We start from the raw sequence: 19368 nt of genomic DNA, 5'->3' as shown, positions 1-19368 counted from the left end.
TTTGGCAGATTAAAGGCATCCTGGCAATATCTTTGTGGCAGGTTGGACCTCACTGAAGATAATATTCCTATGGTCATAGCCAAATGCTGTAAATTGCATAATCTCTGTGAAGCTAAGGGTGAAAGATTTGCTCAGGGGTGGAGTGCTGATGCAAACTGCTTGGCTGCTGATTTCGAGCAGCCAGATACCAAGGCAGTCAGAGGAGCCCGAGGGGAGCTATTCGAATCAGGGAGGCTTTGAGGCAGCACTTTGACAATGAGCACCAGTAACATATATCTCTGTCTGAGTTGCTTCAATTTTACATTACACATAGTTTTCCTAGACAGCAATGGTGACATTTGGGGCCTTATATTCCTGTAATAAAGTGATTAAAATGCCTGTGCATATATTGAGTGTGCCTGCAATTTCACCTTGCAGAAAAAAAATAAAGATGATTTTCCATTATGAAAGTTTGCTTTTATTGCACAAGAAACAGCACACACAAATGCTTGGTGGGCAAGGAGGAACCAGAGAAGGGTAGACTTTCACAACTGTGTGTAGGTCCATCTATCACTGTAAAAGTTGTCTGAGGGGGTAGAGTGAAGCGGAAACTGAAAAGTCCAGGAAGGTGGAAAGGAATATGCAGGCAAAGTTTGTGGGGCCATGAAAAAAAGTGTTTGAATGTGCTGCAGTAGAGGTCAAGCACTGATCTGCTCAGTCTGCAGCTTTATTAAGAACTTCAGCATCTGCGTTTGCTCCTCTATTACTTTAATCATCTGCTCAGTAACATCCTTAACAAACATGTTATTCTCTTTTCTGTCCTGCCATTTGGCTTCCCAGGACACCTTAGGTTCCCTTTTTTCTGCATTGGAGCTCTGCAGGACCTCCCAGACATGTCTTCTTTGCTGGGTCTTGGGCGCTTTCTTATCTGGGGGAAACACTCAGCCAGGGTGCATGGAGCGTTCCAGACGGCCACATCTGGTGGCGCAGAGGGGACAATGCACAGAAGCAGAATTGTTAAATTCACACATAGCTTTGAAACATTTCTGTCAAATACACCTTTTGCAACATTGCAGAGACGTATGCTTGGCTAGGGTCGGTGAGAAAGTGATGGCAAACACTCAAAGCATGGTGAGCGTTGGTGGAGGGAGGAGTGCGGCACATGGGGAAAAAGAGCACACACTCTTTGCAAGCATTGTGATGCAGCATTCTAGGGAACAGATTCTAAAATTCTCCCACACTTTTCCACAGGCAGGGGTCATTCTAGCAGACATCTCACTGCTAAGGGTAAGCAGGGAAATGAGGGTACATCTACTACATGCTTGTGACTTCCACCCTGCTCCCTATGCGGCTTGTCTGTGTGCCGCTTTGGTCTCTGCACAAGTGATTGCCAATTAGCATGGGAGAGTTTCCTACAATGCGAGAAGGAACAAAGCTGCTCTGCCACAGAACTTTCAGCAGAAGATTACTGAGTATCTCCAAAAACAACAACAAATTTATTTGGGCATAAACTTTCACGGGCTAAAATCCACATTAAGTGCTGGAAATGGGTGACTTCCACCGTGATTGCACTGGCCTCATTAGCACTACAAAAGTAATTTTCCTCCTTTGATATTCACACCTTCTTGTCAACTGTTGACAATAGGACACTTCCACCTTAATTGAATTAGCCTCATTAGCACTGATCCCCCACTTGGTAAGTCAACTCCCATCTTTTCATGTGCTGTAATATTTATACTGTTTTCTGTATTTTTCACTCCATGCATCTGATGAAGTAGGTTTTAGCCCATGAAAGCTTATGCTCAAATAAATGTGTTAGGGCTTGTCTACATCACAAAGTTGCAGCGCTGGTGAGGGGGTTACAGCGCTGCAACTTAGGAGGTGTACACATCTGCAGGGCATCACCAGCACTGCAACTCCCTGTTTGCAGCGCTGGCCGTACTCCCATTTTGTCTCGGGTGTAGAGGATCCAGCGCTGGTGATCCAGCGCTGGTAATCAAGTGTAGACACTTACCAGTGCTTTTCTTGACCTCCGTGGAATAAGCAGGTATCCCAGCATACCTGAGGAAGCCTCTGGTAATCAAGCTGGTCTCCTTCCCCGGTTTGCTCTCGCGTTCCCCGAACCCCGAGCAAGCAGGTCTCCTTCCCTGTGGTTTGCAGGGCGGTTCGGGGAATGCGAGAGCAAACCACGGCGAAGCTGGTCTCCTTCCCCGGTTTGCTCTCGCGTTCCCCGAACCCCCCTTGAAGCCGCCCAACAGCGCTGCAGTATGGCCACATCTAACACCACTTGCAGCGCTGGTTGCTGTAAGTGTGGCCACTCTGCAGCGCTGGCCCTATACAGCTGTAACAACCAGCGCTGCAAAATTTTAGATGTAGACATACCCTTAGTCTCTAACGTGCCACAAGGACTTTTTTTTTTTTTTTTTTTTTTTTTTGCTGATACAGACTAACACGGCTACCCCTCTGAAACCTGACTACCTTCAGGAAACTTTCCTGGAGATCTCTCTGAAGGATTCCCATGAGATCTCAGCATGCATCAACACCCTGTTTCACCATACTGATTAGCTACAGAGGGAAATGTCCAGCTTACAGAAACACAGTCAGCCTCCCACATTTCTATGCCTTGAACCCACCTCCACACTGTACAAGCCACAGCCAAATACCAGGAGTCTCATCTCCTGCTTCTTGCTCAACGGAGAGCAACTGCTGAGACTGGCCAGACACCTCCAGAGTGGTGAACAGTTCCCAGCTGCCTGCCCCATTTGGCAACCCCACTAGGAGCTGCACATCTTCATCAAACTCCACCTCTTATCAATAACTTCATCCTCCGGGTTAGGTCCTCTTTCCACTGCCTCCATGCCCTCCAAAGTATACATGGGGCTCTTGGTAATGGAGGTGGGGTCACTGAGGATATCGTCCAGCAGGTCTTAGGTGAAGCACCAGAGCGACGGTTTGCCTCTCTTGCCTTATGGTATACCTGTCTTAGCTCCTTAATCTTTGCTCTGCACTGCAGCATGTCCCGCTCACAGCTCTTTTCACAAAAGCTTCAAGAAATCTGCCTGTAGTTATCCCAAATCCTATGGTTAAAGTGCAGCTGGAACTGCATAGCCTCCTCTCCGCATATACTGAGCGGATCCAACAGCTCTGCAGTCGTCCAAGTGGGAGAGCGGTGGCTGCGATAACCCACCATGGGCACCTGGGAAGATGCAATGAGAGCTCTCCAAGCTGAGCAAACACGAAATGGAATTTCAAAAATGCCCAGGACTTCTAAGGGGGAGGGGCAGATGGTTATTTACCTGGCTGCAAGGTAGTGGAGTTCAAACTGCTGACCAGAGTGGTCGGGGGGGCCATCGTGGGACACCTCCTGGAGGCCAATTAAAGCAATGAAATGAAGTGGGGGGTCTACACTTGCACTTTGATGACAAAAATTTAGAGGAAAAACCATGTAAATCTCTCATGAGGGTGGATGCATTTTGTCGCCAAAACTGGGCCTTTTCCCAGACAAAAGTTGCCTCAGATTGTGTACGCACTCACTGTTTGTCGACCCAAACAGCAGTTTTGGCAACAAAACTTGGTAACGTAGACAAGGCCTAAGGAAAAAGGTTAAGATCTCCAATGATAGTGACACTAACAGCACCTTTCAGCTAGAGACAGCTCAATACTTCACAGAGCTTTGCAGGATGCACTGAGATCTACACAGCTCCAGTTCAGTGGTGGATTAAGTATGTCCATGATGGGAGACAGCAACTAATTACAGCAAAAAGATACCTACCAATTTAGGGGGACAGCAAGTGAATACTTTACCCAACAGACTTCAGGGGGAATTAAAATTTGGCCAGAATAGCAGGGCTGACAGTCCTATTTTAAAAAATGGTATTTACTATAAAGTTTTTTTTAAAAAACATGAACTGAAGAGGTCAAGGGCTCTTGTACCTTCACAACGGCACAGTGTTCCCTATCACCATGCTAGAGCATCGGCACAATACCGATGCACATGCAAATGCAACTTAATCTACAAACACCACCACTTCTGGCAGCATAAGGATTTTCTCCAGAGGTCTCCCATCTAAATAGGAACTAGACTCAAAGCCTGCTTAAGTTAGGTGGTCACAACCTGGGATTTGCATGAATGAAAGAACCACAGCCACAGGACTGTAAAGTTAGTTCGTTTCACACCACCCACTGAACTTTATATAAAATAAACACAATAGCATGTCTCATAGAACGTTTATAATACATGAACAGTTCACAAAGCCTCATACTGAGGTAGAAACAGCTTTGTAAAAATGATGTACATTATTACATATATTCATAGACATTACAATGTTTTAAGGTAAAAGAACTCAAACATACAGATCTGCAGTTAGGGAGGTGATAACCACATAAAACTGCATCACTTTTTCCCCAGGCAAACACTAAAGTTACGTAAAATAAGGACTTCACGAACACACTGATGCATTTCAGTGTGCTGTTCAAGATAGAACTTAAGAGCATTCCTGTCCTATGACTTGTTAACGAACCCTACATATATTTTGCTGCAGTCCTTTTTCTTAGGACTGCAATGTTTTTGGATTGAAAATTTAAACTATAGAACACAGTGTTTTATGTGCTAAAGTAGCTAAAGTCTACAAACTCTGAAAGCAAAGTGAAAAGTGTATATGTCATAGATTTAGCAAACCTACCTTAAATTTAACAGAGACTTACATGTTAAAAGTTTAACTACTGGTATGCAGCAATTTGGGGAGATTTTGATATTCAAAGATTTATTCAAACACTGACTACCTCTTCTTAAAAAAATGCTGAAAGTTGGTTTATTGTGATGACACAAACTCAGTAAGTATTCATATATTTGCACCAGAAACTATGACAGGAGGTACGATAATTTGGTTTTACAACTCACTTCCCAACTTTGTTTCTACTTACAATGTTCCTATTTTAAAAAAGACTGAATGCAAGTAAAAGTATACTGCTATTGGTCAAGCAGCTGATCAGCAAGATTATTTAAGTGCTTCTCATTGAATAGATACATTTTGTCACAAGGCTTTATTTTACAATACGTTGTTTCTTTGAACGTTGATTTAATAGAAGCCAAGCCCAATTTTTCATTGATGAAGTCTAGACAATAGGTACAAACATGTCAACTAGGTCCCCTCAACAGTGGTTACAAAATTAAACTCATGGTGTGAGAAAAGAATCCTAACTAAACCCACATGCTTTGGGAAATATAGCCTAAAGGCGTTGTGTTGCATTTTTTTAAACAAATACTCAGATATACAAATGGAAAAAGATACCAGGCTCACATTTATACAATATCAAAAGGTATCCCAATATAGACAATTAATTTCACAAACTAAAGGTCTTAAGGAAGAATCAGACCTCCTGTTATCAGTAAGGCTGCTTCAGGCTTGGAAAGCTTTCAGGACTGTCTCAATTCAGGCACATGAAGAATCTCCTCCTTTCCATCCATGAGAGAAATAAAAGGTTAAGTACAAGGCCAACTTAAACATCACAGAACTGAATAAGCAACATAAAAATCAGAATTCTAAGAAGGCTAAGTAACTGATGCTGCGTTATGAAACAAATCCAATATGTTTTAAATACCCTTAAATAGAGCATTTCTCACTCCCATCACACAACAATACCAGAATGTCTAGATATAAAGATTCAGAAAAACAACAGTCTAACCTATTCTGCTATAGGGAAATGTGCATTCTAGAAATAAACTTTGTTTCTTAACTACCCACTGACTTACTTGATTGCCTGCTTTTCAGAGGTGCTAAGCAATACCAGTTCCAACTGAAGTCAGTCAATAAGAGCATTGGTGTTTGATGCCTTTGCAAAAAAAATCAGAGTTAAAAGCCAGGACTACTTATGTAACAAATTGTGATGGGAAAAACCCTGTAGAACTACCCATTTCATTTTATATTGATTTAATCACTAAAAATCAGCACCTAACTTTTGAGGCTTCTTTTAAAAAGCCATAGCCCCTATTGCGTATTTCAATACTCACCCAAGTATTCCCTCTGAGTTCAGCAGGACTATTCATGAATATGAATGTTTGCAGTATCAAGCCCTTACATAGTTTTCCTCAAGCTGCCTCAATTTTGCTCTGCTTCTACTTGTTTACTACACACCTCTAGGAAGTTGACTCTAAAGTAAGTATATTTATGAATGAAACTTTTTCCCAGATGTAAGATACTCTACCAAGTGACATCAGATATATTTCTGAAAGTTTTCATGAGAAGCATAAACAAGAACAGACATTGAAGTATCAATTTCCTAAAATTCAGTGTTCCATGTTTTTATTTACAAAATCAGGAATGCACAATACAATCAGCTGCTTTCCTGTCCCACCTGGTAAAGTGCTTACTCGTATGATAGTCACTAATTTCATGCTTTAAAAAATGATTTATGCAGTAATTCAAGAAAGCTACCAGTATTCCGGAATTATGGTCTTCAGAATTAAATCAAGTCTGCATAAATCAGATTAAAAGATTGAGATGTATTGCAAGTTATCAGGATACAGTTTGGGCTCATTACAGCAACATGAATGTACAAATCATACTCCAATTGCTGTGCAACTCCCACCTTGGACCTAAAAACGGATTATACACTGTACTCAAGCGGGAGGGGAGGGAGTTTTCTCTTTTTAATTTAAAGATAGCCATTGCCTGCAATGGACACAGCACTTCAAAAATATGACTTTTAGCACAAACGGATTAAGCATTTGCAATGGAATTAGTGTCTAGATTTCTAGACCTACTCAAATGCATTTATCTGTGACTGTTACCTAAAGAGGACAACAATGTCAGGACTAGCCTCTCTATAAAAGCAGAAGGAAAACAAATAGTCATAACTTTCAATACTACTATATTTTTGGCAATAAACTGTTTTATATTTTGTTAGTGGTAGTCATACAGCAGGACCTTGCAAATTCCCACTAGCGACTGGGAGACCAAATACAAACTATTAGGCATACTAGTCAAACAGCTTACAGTAAAAAAAAAGCAAGGATATGTACTTCAAGTGCACTTTGTTCATGTCAGAGGTGCAGTTTGACAATGCTTCATTGCACATTAGTAAATATATGTTAGTATATTTTGCAAATAAACAAACAAAATCTTAATGTAAAACCTAATTATAATGCTTGCTGAGAAGCTGAGTAAGTCTAGTAAGTCCACTGTCACAAACAGGCCCAGTCTCCCTCTGGAAGGGCACCACTTATGAGTGAATATTATAGGGAACATTAGAGACGTGCAAATTAGTGAGGAGGTCTATATTCGGGAGGGGTGGAGGGAGAGAACCTACATTTCCTTCACTAACCAAAACACTTAATATAAAATATTTAAATACTGTTTAAGGCCTTAAAAACACAGTAGGCAGTAAATCCACAAATAAGGCCAAAACAGTCCTTAAATTATCCTGCTGTGCCTGGCTATTGCAGCACATATGTAAAAGGAACCACTGTTGGAAAACAAGCAATATAACAACTTTGCATTTCTAAGATTTCAAAGGTCTTTAGAAACTAATGCATTAAGCCTCACAATACCCCATGAGGTAGGTATGATCTGCATTTTACAAATAGGTAAAATGAGGCAGAGAGAGGTTAAGTGACTAGCCCAAGGTCACACAATGCAAGTGACGGAGCTGGGAAAAGAATTCAGTCCTTCCAACTCTGAGTTCTGTGCTTAATTACTAATTATTGTTTCTCATCGTACATATGCAACTCCAAAGGTACATTCTGGCCTGGAACAAGACTCTTAGCATGGGACCAAAGTCCCTTAGTTTCCCCTTTTATATTGCCTTCTGTTCTCCCCAATAACCCAATTCTTGAGAAAGTATGAGTTGATGGCACACTGTAACAGCTTCTTCAGAGCTAGTCTATTATTTAATTGAGTTAAACATTTTTAAACTGAATATTTACAAATTCAATAGGTAAAATTCTTTGACACATATTACTTTAAAAAGGGTAAAATATATTGGATGAAATCCTGGCCCCACTTATGTCAATGGCAAAGCTTCAACTGTCTTCAGTAGGGCCAGGATTTCACCTACCGTAAAAAGTACTTACTGCTGCATTGAGACTATCAGCAAAATTTCATCCAAGTGAATTTTTACTGTAGTTATTTAAACCCTTGAAACCCAGGAAATATAACTCCATTGTTGACAGATGCTCCACTTTAACAGCGATGGTTGGCATTACTATGATAAATACCAACTCCTTTAAATAAAAGTTCCAGCTCTAATGTTACAGCACTGGAACTTAAAGGTTCTGGCAAATTCTTATATTTATACAATGATCTAATGAAATCAAGAGTGCAACTGAACTTGTGAAGGAAGAACACTGAATGCATTAATTTTATGAATTAGCCAACAATTAATTACTTTATCAGTCACTTCATCTCTCAGTCTGACCAGAGGAGTCTACAACAGGTTGAACTTACATTTTAACAGAACATAACTTTTACAACTGATATTTTTACAGCCAATTTTAATTACCCCATAGCCCCACTGGGGAAAAATATTGGACAGTTTTCTATCGTGATACGTTTCCTTTAAAATACGCTACTATTTATGCTATGCAATAAAAAAACCCACTCACAATAGTTCAGTGTATACGTTTATGGAAAATGTGTGAAACTGACAAAGTGGTTTCTGGTTTCATGTTGTTCTATCCATAAAAACATTCTATGAACTTTGGTTTTCATGTGGGTTACAAACAATATATTAAAATATCTACAAATCAAATATTAAAGGGAAAAGGTAGCCCCAATGAGAAGTCTAACACAAATTGAATTCCGATTTACTTATCCCAAGTAGCTTTTCAGGGGAGAAAATATTTTAATTTGAAGCACAACAAAAGTCTCTGTTGAAGTGTTGAAACTAGTTTTCCAAATTATTATTATTATTATTTTTTTTACAGCATTGGCACTCTTTTGGTGCCACTCATGACCAAGTCAACACAAACACATTGTGTCATGACAATGACAATGCTATTATGTTCTTTAAAACAAGCATTCTAGACATTCAAGAACAGGGACTTCAGCAATTACACTGCTGGACAAACTTGCATCTCAAATATCAGTCCCTTCTCCTCACAATAAAGCTGTAGCTGAAGCCATCAAAACTCAAACAGCACAACCCTGGGGATTACAAGGATGATTCAAACTGCATGTCTGGGTCATCGTCTGCCTCTAGCCTAACAGCAGGTATATTTTCAGATTTAGTCCTCCTAGTTTTGTGGTGTGGAGAGTCAATGATTATTTCTGAGCATGAAATAGCAATTGAAGAGGTCTTTGTCTTCTTTTCAGTACTGCCTTCTGCTGTCCCACAACACTGCTTCAGAGCACACTGAGTTCTGCAGGGAAACTCACATTTACCAACACCCAATTCAGAGCCTACACTGGAAAACTCAGGCTGAATTGTAGTGGCATGGATCCCTTCATCATGAAAAATCTCTTTAATGTGCTTTGCCACCTTCACGTATGATGCAGGGTCATGACATTTTATGTGAGCAGTACCAATGATCCTGCTGCCTGCCAGCTGCCAAACATGTAGTTCATGGACTGCTTCAACTCCTTCAAGTTTACGTAGTTTCAAGTTCAAAGAATAAATATCAATTTGTTTGGGAACAGTTTGCAAAAGGATAAGGGCAGATTCCTTAAGTAATGGATAAGTTGTGTAAAGCAGTATACAAACCATTATCAGACAAAGAGAGGGATCTAAATACAGCACCCAGCAGGGACCAGCTACATGAATACCCTCTTGTGAGAGTAGATCAGCATTGTCAAGCGGTGGGGCTACAGTAGCATTTTCTATGCAATGACTATTGACACACGGATTAAAACAGGGCCCATCTTTGGGGCATGGATTCCAATAAAAGTAAAAGACTGAGGCATTCACCACCACAATCACTGAACCCAAGGCATCTCCAAGCACATGCAGAAAAACTCCACGCATGTTAAGCTGTCCACTGGAGTCTTCTTCAACCTCAATGTCCAGAGAGTTAGGATCAATGCTCCCATTTGCTTGTAGTTCTGCCTTGCCATCACCTGCAAAGAAAACAGTGAAACAGTTACATGCTACATCACAGTATCAGATATGATAAACATTGTACTATATCATGGATGGGTGGGGTTCTGTGGCCTGCCTTGTGCAGGAGGTCAGACTAGATGATCAGATTGGTCCCTTCTGACCTATGAGTCTATAACTCATAATAAGTTTAGAAACCACATTACTACAGTGACTTCACTTAGGTTATTATTTTTTAAAATCCTCTACCACTGCACAATTCACCTACAGTTATATCCCAGCAACTCAATTTGTGTCCTTGTAGCTTATAGCAGAATAGTGGCTAGAGAAGAGTTTATTGATTATCTGTACAAAGTAAGCTGTGAAACTGTTGTGCTTTCTATAGTAGGATAAAAAAGGGCCAGGTAAGAGAAAAGATGTAGTTTATTCAAAAAAGAGGTTCAACTGAGTGCAGTGACTAGAAACTTCACTACTTTCAGAGCAAAATGCACAAAAAGCAGGCCAGCCAGTCTACCACTTCCACAGTAACTATGAAAGAAAGTCTGGTGGTCACTGCTGATCAGAAGGGAGAGAAATATACCCATATGTACATTTTTATAATTTTGGAAGGTACTCAGAAAATGGGGGCCACAGAAGAACTAGATGAAGAGACAGACAGATGGCTCATACATAGAAGGCAATTGGTTAGGACATTAGAATGTAGATTGTTAGTACTTGTCTGCACTAGGATGTGACAGTGTTAAAACACATGTTAACTAACACAATGTTAGACATATGTTAGTATTCAGCATAGACAATGGTTATCATATTTCAAGTTTATCAGGTGGTCATGCTTAACCCCAGTATTTATATAATGTTTTCTAGTGTAGAAGAGACCTATGACAGTATAACAGGCATGTAGTGGATACTACAAATTTCAGAGGTATACGGTGTTCAGGTATGACAAGAAAAATTTCCATGAAAAATACTAATTCTAACTCTGCATTTTCTGATTTCCAAGCATTTCAACTTCACAAACTACAATATTCTAATGAGGTTCTGTCACTTAACTTTAACTGCCTAAGGATTTTACAGAGACTAGGTGGGTGAGGTTATATCTTTATTGGACCAACTTCCGATGGTCAGAGAGACGAGCTTTCGAGCTAACACTGAGCTTGACTTCAGGTCTGGGAAACAGAATACCTCTGTGTAAGCTTGTCTCTCAAACCAACAGAAGTTGGCCCAAAAAAAAGGTATTACTTTACCAACCTAGTCGCTCTAACTCAGTGGGTTACTGTATGTTGAAACTAGGATACTTACCGAGGAAGTGAAATGACACTAAGGTTTATTAAGTGGTCAAGTTAATGCTTACGGTACTAGAGCAAGCTTCCTATATTGTCACAAAACACATCTTTTAAAAACGAACATACAGCCAACTACACAATAATTAGCGGATTGAGTTTATATTACACTAAACACTAAGAGAACAAGAATCTGTAAAGTATTTCACTGTTTACCTGACAGGTATCTGGTAGAGATGCATTTCCCCCCCAACCCACACCGAAGTCTGCTGGATTGCTAAATAAGGGCACAATGCAGAAAGGAAGTTGTCGGAGAAGAAGGGTGCATGAGTGTACTGAGTACCTGTGGATCCCTTGACTAGCTAATATAGGAATAGCAACTGTTGCCAAGATACTGCTACATAAACTACTACCTAGTGAGAGAGTCTTACTTTTCTTCCACCAGCATGCAGATGGCCTTCAAAATCCACTGTGTAGTACAGGATATCATTACCCCCCTACCACGGAAGTTGACAAAGTCATCTCTCTCTTACTTTGTCCTACTTCACTTCTGAGAATGAGGAAGTGGCCCTCTCCCAGTCTGATACAGGCATGTCTATCAGCCTCTCACCTTCCTAAATTTTCCCCCTCCAGACCTCAGGCTAAGGGAGGGCTCCTACCGGGGGCAGTACCGCTTACCTAGCTTCTCCTGGTTGACTCCATTGGTGCTGCTGCAATTCTCCACCAGCGTGTTGGTCTCCTCCTTGCGCAGCCCAGCATCACCGTCCCCCGAAGAGCGCTCCAGTTTGGTGCGGCTGCCGCTGCGGTGGTGCTGGCTCCCGCCGTGGGAGTGCCCGTGCCCCCCAGCTCCATGCTGGTGGAAGAGGCAGAGCCCCAGCAGGTTGACGAGGAGCCCCGCCACTCCCACGCCGATCACCACGAGCGGCTGCTGGATCTCGTGGGGCTCGGTGAAGCGCTCGATGGCCTCCAGCAGGATGGTGAAGCAGAGGGCGGTGAGGAAGACGGCGTTGACCAAGGCGCCCATCACCTCGGCCCGCACCCAGCCGAAGGTGTTCTTGTGGGTGGCGCGGGTGCGCTGGGCGAAGCGCACGGCCACCAGGGCCACCACCAGGGCCATGACGTCGGACAGCATGTGGAAGGAGTCCGAGAGCATGGCCAGCGAGGCGGTGACCCGGCTCACCACCACCTCCACCACGAAGAAGAGGAAGGTGAGCGCCAGCATGCACATCAGCCGCACCCGGCGGTAGCGGGGCTGCCGGGGCTCGCCCGCCCCGTTGTCCGCCATCCTCGCGGGGAGCGGCGGCGGCGGCGGCGGCTGGCCGCCCTGACCGGGACTCGGCGCTGCCGGCTGCGGGGGGACCCCACGGGAGGGCGCCGCGCGGGGACGGGGCGGCTGCGAGCTCCGCACTCACCTGGCGGGACAACAACTGCCGCGAATGAAGAGCGGGGGGGGGGGCGGCGGCGCGAGCCGGGCGCGGGACGGGCGCGGTCGGTCCGCTGCGGCGGCCCGTCGCTCTCCAACTGCCCCTCCTCGGCCGCTCTTTGCAGACGGTTTGAAACGAAACTTTGCACCCGAGCCCCCTGTTCTTTCCACACGGAACCCCAGCCTGCTGCTGCCGCCGCCGCCCGCCCGGCGCGCCTTATTGGCTGCGGCCCCGGCAGTGGAGGGCCGGGGCTGCCTCATAACTTCTCCCCTATTGGTCCGCCGCTGTTACGTCATGCGCCTGGCCGCGCCCTCGCGCAGCGCCCATAGGCTCCGGCCGCCACCGCTCCCCGGCCTGAAGCGGGGAGGAGGCCAATGAGGCGGGGCAACGAAGCCGATTGGACGCGTGTCCCTGTCACTCCTGCTGCGTTCCCTTAGCTGCGCCCCCTCGGCGAGGCCGTTTGCGGGACTGGTGCAAAAGGGGGTTCTGTGGGGCGAGTCTCCTCCGGCCGCTCCCGCTCTCCACACGGCCCGGCCGGGCCCGAGGGCGGCTGCTTGCTGCCAGCCCGGCGCCGCTGCTGGGCTGGGAACCCGCCCCGCCCAGGGCCCGTGTGCACCGAGCCGCCACTCCCGGGCGGTGACAGCCTGACCCGCTCCCCGCACGCAGCCCCGGGGCACTGGCCCCCCGCGAGAGCAGCGCCACGGGGTGGGCAAAGGGCACCCCCGACCCAGAGGCCTCGGGCTTTGAAGTGAGCGCCCCCATCCCGTGTCTGCGGCTCCCCGCCCGTCCCGGGACTGGGCACCCCCCAAACCTCACCCCCGGGATCGAGCACCTGTAGGAGACAGGGCCGACCGCCACCTCTCTTGTACCCGGGACCTAGTGGGGCCTGCACCCTTAGGAGCAATAACAGAGCTGTCTAAACGCCCAGCTTCGGCTCCTCTGAACCCAGTAAAGCGAGTCCTGCTCCCACGGAGTCCCCTCCACCGCCTAACCCTCTAACTGGGGTCAGCACCCATGCAGCACGGCCTGCACCGCAAACAGCAGACTCAGGGGCCCTTACATCTCCCCCAAGCCTACAAAACTAACATCCATTTCAATGGGATACTGCCACAGGTGGCTCAGGCCAAGCTAAGGAAATAGCACCAGACACATAGCAGCTTGTTTAGTTTCAAGATAATCATTACTCATCAGAGAACCATGTTCCTTCTTTTTTTTCAGCTCTACAATTAACTTTCAAAATGTTGCAATGCTGCTGCTGTGTAAAGCACTGGAGTTGCTAATAGGTCATGCTGGGATAATGGTTATGTGAACCAATCCTACCTACCCACAGTAAGCATCAAAGTTAGGAATGGGTGAGGAAAGCAGGGAAATGATGTTTTGGCTTTATTGACCTTCAGCTGGGCAGACCTGGAATAGAAGTTATCCATACTGATCACTGTATCCTAAATCAATGACGGATTCTTAACCAGACATTTGTTAAAGCAAATGTTTCTACAATGAGTAAAAAAAGAACTGAATAAAAAAGTTCAAAATAATGAAAAACACTCCATGCTTTGCTCATACGTACATTGCAAAGTGTTTTGTCTTGGTTGTAGCTAAAGATTTTTCACTCTCACCATCCCACAGTTACCATTACGTATCTTTCCTCATTTGAGGTTCTCATGCACAATGACTGGACGTCTGGTTACAGAGGTTGCTGGGGTATGTATGTTTGAGACGAAACTAGAGCTGCACTGGAGAAGGCCAAAGGCGAAGTGCCACAGAAATGTGTCTTTTGGTCCCTAATCATCAAAAGTCATTCCTATAATCCTTTCCCTGTTCTATAAATATCTTATTCTCTCCCTCTCGTGACCATTAACTATTTTGAAATATTTCCTTTTCTTAAAACTCTCACAGTGTTGTAATCAGCTGTGCAGGTTCCAGGATATTAGAGAAACACAGTCATAGAATATAGTGTCATAAGACACTGGGACATGCTACTTTTTACTTTATCCACCAGCAGCTCTTCTGTTCCACCAGAAGGACCTCATCATGAGAACAGCTCTCCTCAGCCAGCCTGTGCCAACAACCAACCCTCAAATTGTTAGTTGCAATGGCCATTCCCTCAACTACCAAATCCAGTAGCCAATCTTCCACCTGCCAGATCTGACAGCCAGCTTCTGGTGTTATTCCCAATAGCCAATCCAACAGTCATTCCCCCCAAGTATCATTCCCAATTGCCAAGCCCCCAACTGCCATGAAATTTTCTGGTTCCAACATTCCATCCATTCCCTTGTTAATGGGGTATCCCACAAACCAGTCTGCTCACCACTTCATAGCAGCAGTGAGGAAAAATAATATCACCCTGTGTCTACCTTCTTTCCACATGCAACGTTTCTCTGCCTCCCATGACTTCAGCTCAACCATAAGACTGAACCCTCAGTGGCTGCCTGTTCTGGATGCTGCAGTTATGATGAAAATAGTAATTGGATGTGGCTTGGGACTGGCCAAACTCCATTGGATTCTTTGCCTGGCCAGTAGCATTCAGTCACACAGGCTGAAACTCACAGGTTTAAAGAGTTATCACATTACATCAAAACATTAGATCACAATCATTCATGTCCCCCTCCTCTTGCTGCAAACATCCTAGCACCACAATAAGAGGAAATAGAATCACACTAATGAAATAGGGAGAATCCTGGAAAATATGGGATATAAAACATTTTGGAGGGAACATTTCTTGAAATGAATGGACAGTTTCCCTTTGACTCTACTAAGACTGCACAAAAGAGAACCAATTGTGGTGATTTAGTGATGTGCAAAATTTAAGAAATGACTGAGTTTTAAGTTAAGTCCTATCTCCTCTGGTAATTCACTCCACAGACAAAGGTCATTAACAGAAAATCTCTGGCACTCTATAGGTTCACCCTGGTCATGCTTTGCTGCATTACCCTGAAGGACTGCAGCTTTTTGGGTGGATCATAAATGAAGTAGTCATCTCTAATACAGCCAGACTTTAACCCATTCACAGCCTTCATAACTGAGACCAATGCTTTGAATTGACATTGGAAGCAAAGTAGGAGCCAGTGTTGTCTCCAACTTTTCAGTCCTAGATACATGAAATGAAACATGGTTTCCTGGCAAGCTGGAGGTGGAAGACATCACTTATGCCACTGTTGCTATGTGAACATTTTTATAGCTACAAAATAACCATTACTGTTATGTTTAGACAGATAAACATAATAGCTATTCCTGTTTTTCTGTTGTCCAGAGCAGTGGTTATCTACCTATTTTTACTCAGGGTCCCTAAACTTAAATAGACAAACCTGCAGACTTCCAATCAGAGGTGACATGCCCCCCTTCCAAATTTCTGCCTTCCATTTGTCCCTGCTCGCTGAAGCGCTGATGATGCAGGGCAGAGCAGTGGTGTATCTCCTTAGCTAGCTGCTGCCTGCTCATGGAGTCAATGGCTGTGTGGCTACCCCTTCTAATGGCTGGGCTGGGCAGCCCACTGAGGTGAGTCAGGAGGTGGTAGTGGCACTCCTTCCTCAAGTCCCACCTGGGCTGATGCCCAAGCTCCTACCACCTGGGCTGAAGCCCAGTTTATTTTGGTGGATCCACCAAAACCTGCTCACAGCCCCCCAGGAGTCCCCGGACCCCTAGCTGAGCACCAGTGGCCTAGAGGAGGTTTAACAGGACTGACCTTTACTCAGAGAGAGGCATGAGTGAACAAGAATTTCCCCCAGAAAATTACATTAATGTCATGAATCTTCCTCATCACCACCCTACCACCTCTGTAGTCCAGTTATCTCACCACCCTGAAAAATCGGTTCCTGGGCATAATCGTTATTATTGTTATAGAGTATATAGTTCATTGTCCGGGCAGAACTCCACTTCCATTAACTGGCCCCATATTGGAGAATGCCCTGAACTGGTGGCCAAATTCTATGGAGTTTATGAAGTTTTAATAGGAGACATAAATATTAAGCCCTTTGTGCTGCTGTGGCACAACACAGATGACGCACATTGTCAATGAATGCCTGCTGACTAAGTTCAGTGGTGGCCTGGAAGAGCTGAAGATGCCATCGCTTGACTAGACAACTATGCACACACTAAAGAAAGAAGTTGCATCTATTTATTGCACCAAGTCCTACATAGGATCAGTGGCCCAGCCAATACAAATCCAATCAGTGTAAAGAGACTTGTGGGGAAGGAGGATTGCAACTGGGACAGATACTTAATCCAGATAAAAGTTGATTCTAGATGTAATCTTTTTCTAATCCCCCACTTCTGTGTGACAAATCTTTTGGTCATCTTCTTCAGCTCTGCAACCAAATTATGAGCCAAAGCATCTGTTCCTTGTATGCTATTAATGCTCTTTCCATGGCAGTTTAGCTTAGATCTGGTAAAAAAAAATCATTTTAGACTTTTATTTGATGAAAAATAGCCTTTTAACCTTTTTGTGAAAAATTTTGATTAAGTTTTTCCAATTTTTCATTTTTTGTTGAAGCCAAAATGTTTGGAATTTCAAATTTTGAAGTTTTTGAATTTTGAAGTTTCAATGTTTTGCTCTCTCTGGGGGAGAGAATGAGGCTATTTTTACTTTTTCATCCTCCTTTTTTCCTCTTTTCCTTTTGCCATTCTGTAAGTTTTCCAAACTTGAGGAAGTTTTGAAAAATTACCATGTACCATAATAAATAATTAAGAGAGTAAAATAACCCCAGTCACCATTACTATACTAGACATTCATTTTATTATGTTCAGTCAAGGGTGCTGGAACAATCTGTTTAACGAGGGTGCTGCAAGCCATTGAACCAAACTGTAAACCCTGGATATAATGGAAACTATTTCAAGCCAGGGAGTGCAACAGCAACCTCCAGTTTCAGCGCCTTTTTAGTCAGTGGGGGAAAGGGCTGAGGGGGGAGAAGAGAGAGAAAGGGAAAAGCCCAAATTTGAAATCTCTTTTTAAAAAAAATCAAAAAAGTAGAAAAACATAACCAATTATTTTGTTTCAAATCATGTGAAATAGTATGCCAATATTTTCATGGCCGACTTAGAACACTGCTTCCTCAGCTCTCATCCCCAGCACCCCTGCTCTACTTGCGTTACATTGATGACATTATCATCTGGACCCATGGGAAGGACGCCCTTGAGGAATTCCACCTGGATTTCAACAATTTCCACTTCACCATCAACCTCAGCCTGGATCAGTCCACACAGGAGATCCACTTCTTGGACACTACAGTGCAAATAAGTGATGGTCACAAAAACACTACTCTATACCGGAAACCTACTGACCGCTATACTTTCCTACATGCCTCCAGATTTCATCCAGACCACATCACACGATCCATTCTCTCTCTCTGAGGGATTGGAGCAAATGCAGTGGTATCTTAGAGCTTTGCTGTAGATAAACACCTATAGGATCTCTATCAAGCATTCTTAAAAATTACAGTACCCACCTGCTGAAGTGAAGAAACAGATTGACAGAGCCAGAAGGGTACCCAGAAGTCACCTACTACAGGACATGCCCAACAAAGAAAATTAACAGAACACCACTAGCTGTCACCTATAGCTCCCAACTAAAACCTCTCCAGTGCATCATCCAGGATCTACAGCCTGTCTTGAAGGACAATCCCTCACTCTCACAGACCTTGGGACACAGGCCAGTCCTCACTTTCAGACAACCCCCCAACCTGAAGCAAATGCTCACCAGCAACTACACACCACACAACAAAAACACCAACCCAGGAACCAATCTCTGCAACAAGCCCCCTTGCCAACAATGTCCGCATATCTATTCAAGGGACACCACGATAGGACCTAACCACATCAGCCACACTATCAGGAGCTTGTTCACCTGCACATCTACAATGTGATATATATGTCATCTTGTGCCAGCAATGCCCCTCTGCCATGTACGTTGGCCAAACCGGACAGTCTCTACACAAAAGAATAAATGGACACAAATCAGATGTCAAGAATTGTAACATTCAAAAACCAGTAAGAGGGCACTTCAGTCTCTCCGGACACTCAAACTTAAAAGTGGCAATTCTTCAACAAAAAAGCTTCGAAAATAGAAAACAGAAAACAGTAAGAAACTACAGAACTGGAATTAATTTTCAAACTGTACACCATTAAATTAGGCCTAAATAAAGACTGGTAGTGGCTGGGTCAGTACAAAAAGTAATTTTCCCTTTGTTGATACTCACACTGTCTTGTCAACTGTTGGGAATAGAATCATAGAGTATCAGGGTTGGAAGGGACCTCAGGAGGTCATCTAGTCCAACCCCCTGCTCAAAGCAGGACAAATCCCCAGACTGATTTTTGCCCCAAATGGCTCCCTCAAGGATTGAACTCCCAACCCTGGGTTTAGCAGGCCAATGCTAATAGGCGATGTCCACCTTGATTGAATGGTCTTGTTAGCATTACAAAAAGTAATTTTCCCTGTTGATATTCACCCCTTCTTGTCACCTGTTGAGAATAGGCCACTTCCACCTTGATTGAATTGATCTTGTTAGCACTTACCCCACAAACACACACTTGGTAAAACAACTCCCATCTTTTCATATGCTGTAATATATATACTGCTTACTGTATTTTTCACTCCATGCATCTGATGAAATAGCATTTAATGAAAGCTTATGCTCAAATAAATTTGTTAGTCTCTAAGG

At 43.8% G+C, this 19368-nt stretch overlaps 1 protein-coding gene across 1 annotated transcript; it reads right to left on the bottom strand.

Annotated features, from left to right (window-relative positions):
• Positions 1-6614: 6614 nt before the first annotated feature.
• Positions 6615-12576, bottom strand: SLC30A1 (solute carrier family 30 member 1). Its single transcript, XM_030557576.1, has 2 exons — positions 11970-12576; positions 6615-10031 (listed from the first exon to the last, which is right to left on the bottom strand). The coding sequence occupies exons 1-2, from the start codon at positions 12574-12576 to the stop codon at positions 9130-9132; spliced, it is 1509 nt and encodes a 502-aa protein (XP_030413436.1). The 3' UTR covers positions 6615-9129.
• Positions 12577-19368: the final 6792 nt, after the last annotated feature.

The sequence above is a fragment of the Gopherus evgoodei genome, chromosome 3 (assembly GCF_007399415.2).
Source record: "Gopherus evgoodei ecotype Sinaloan lineage chromosome 3, rGopEvg1_v1.p, whole genome shotgun sequence".
Taxonomy (NCBI): Eukaryota; Metazoa; Chordata; order Testudines; family Testudinidae; genus Gopherus; species Gopherus evgoodei.
Note: the sequence above shows the minus strand (reverse complement) of the source record. Positions and strands in the feature narration are given on the sequence as shown.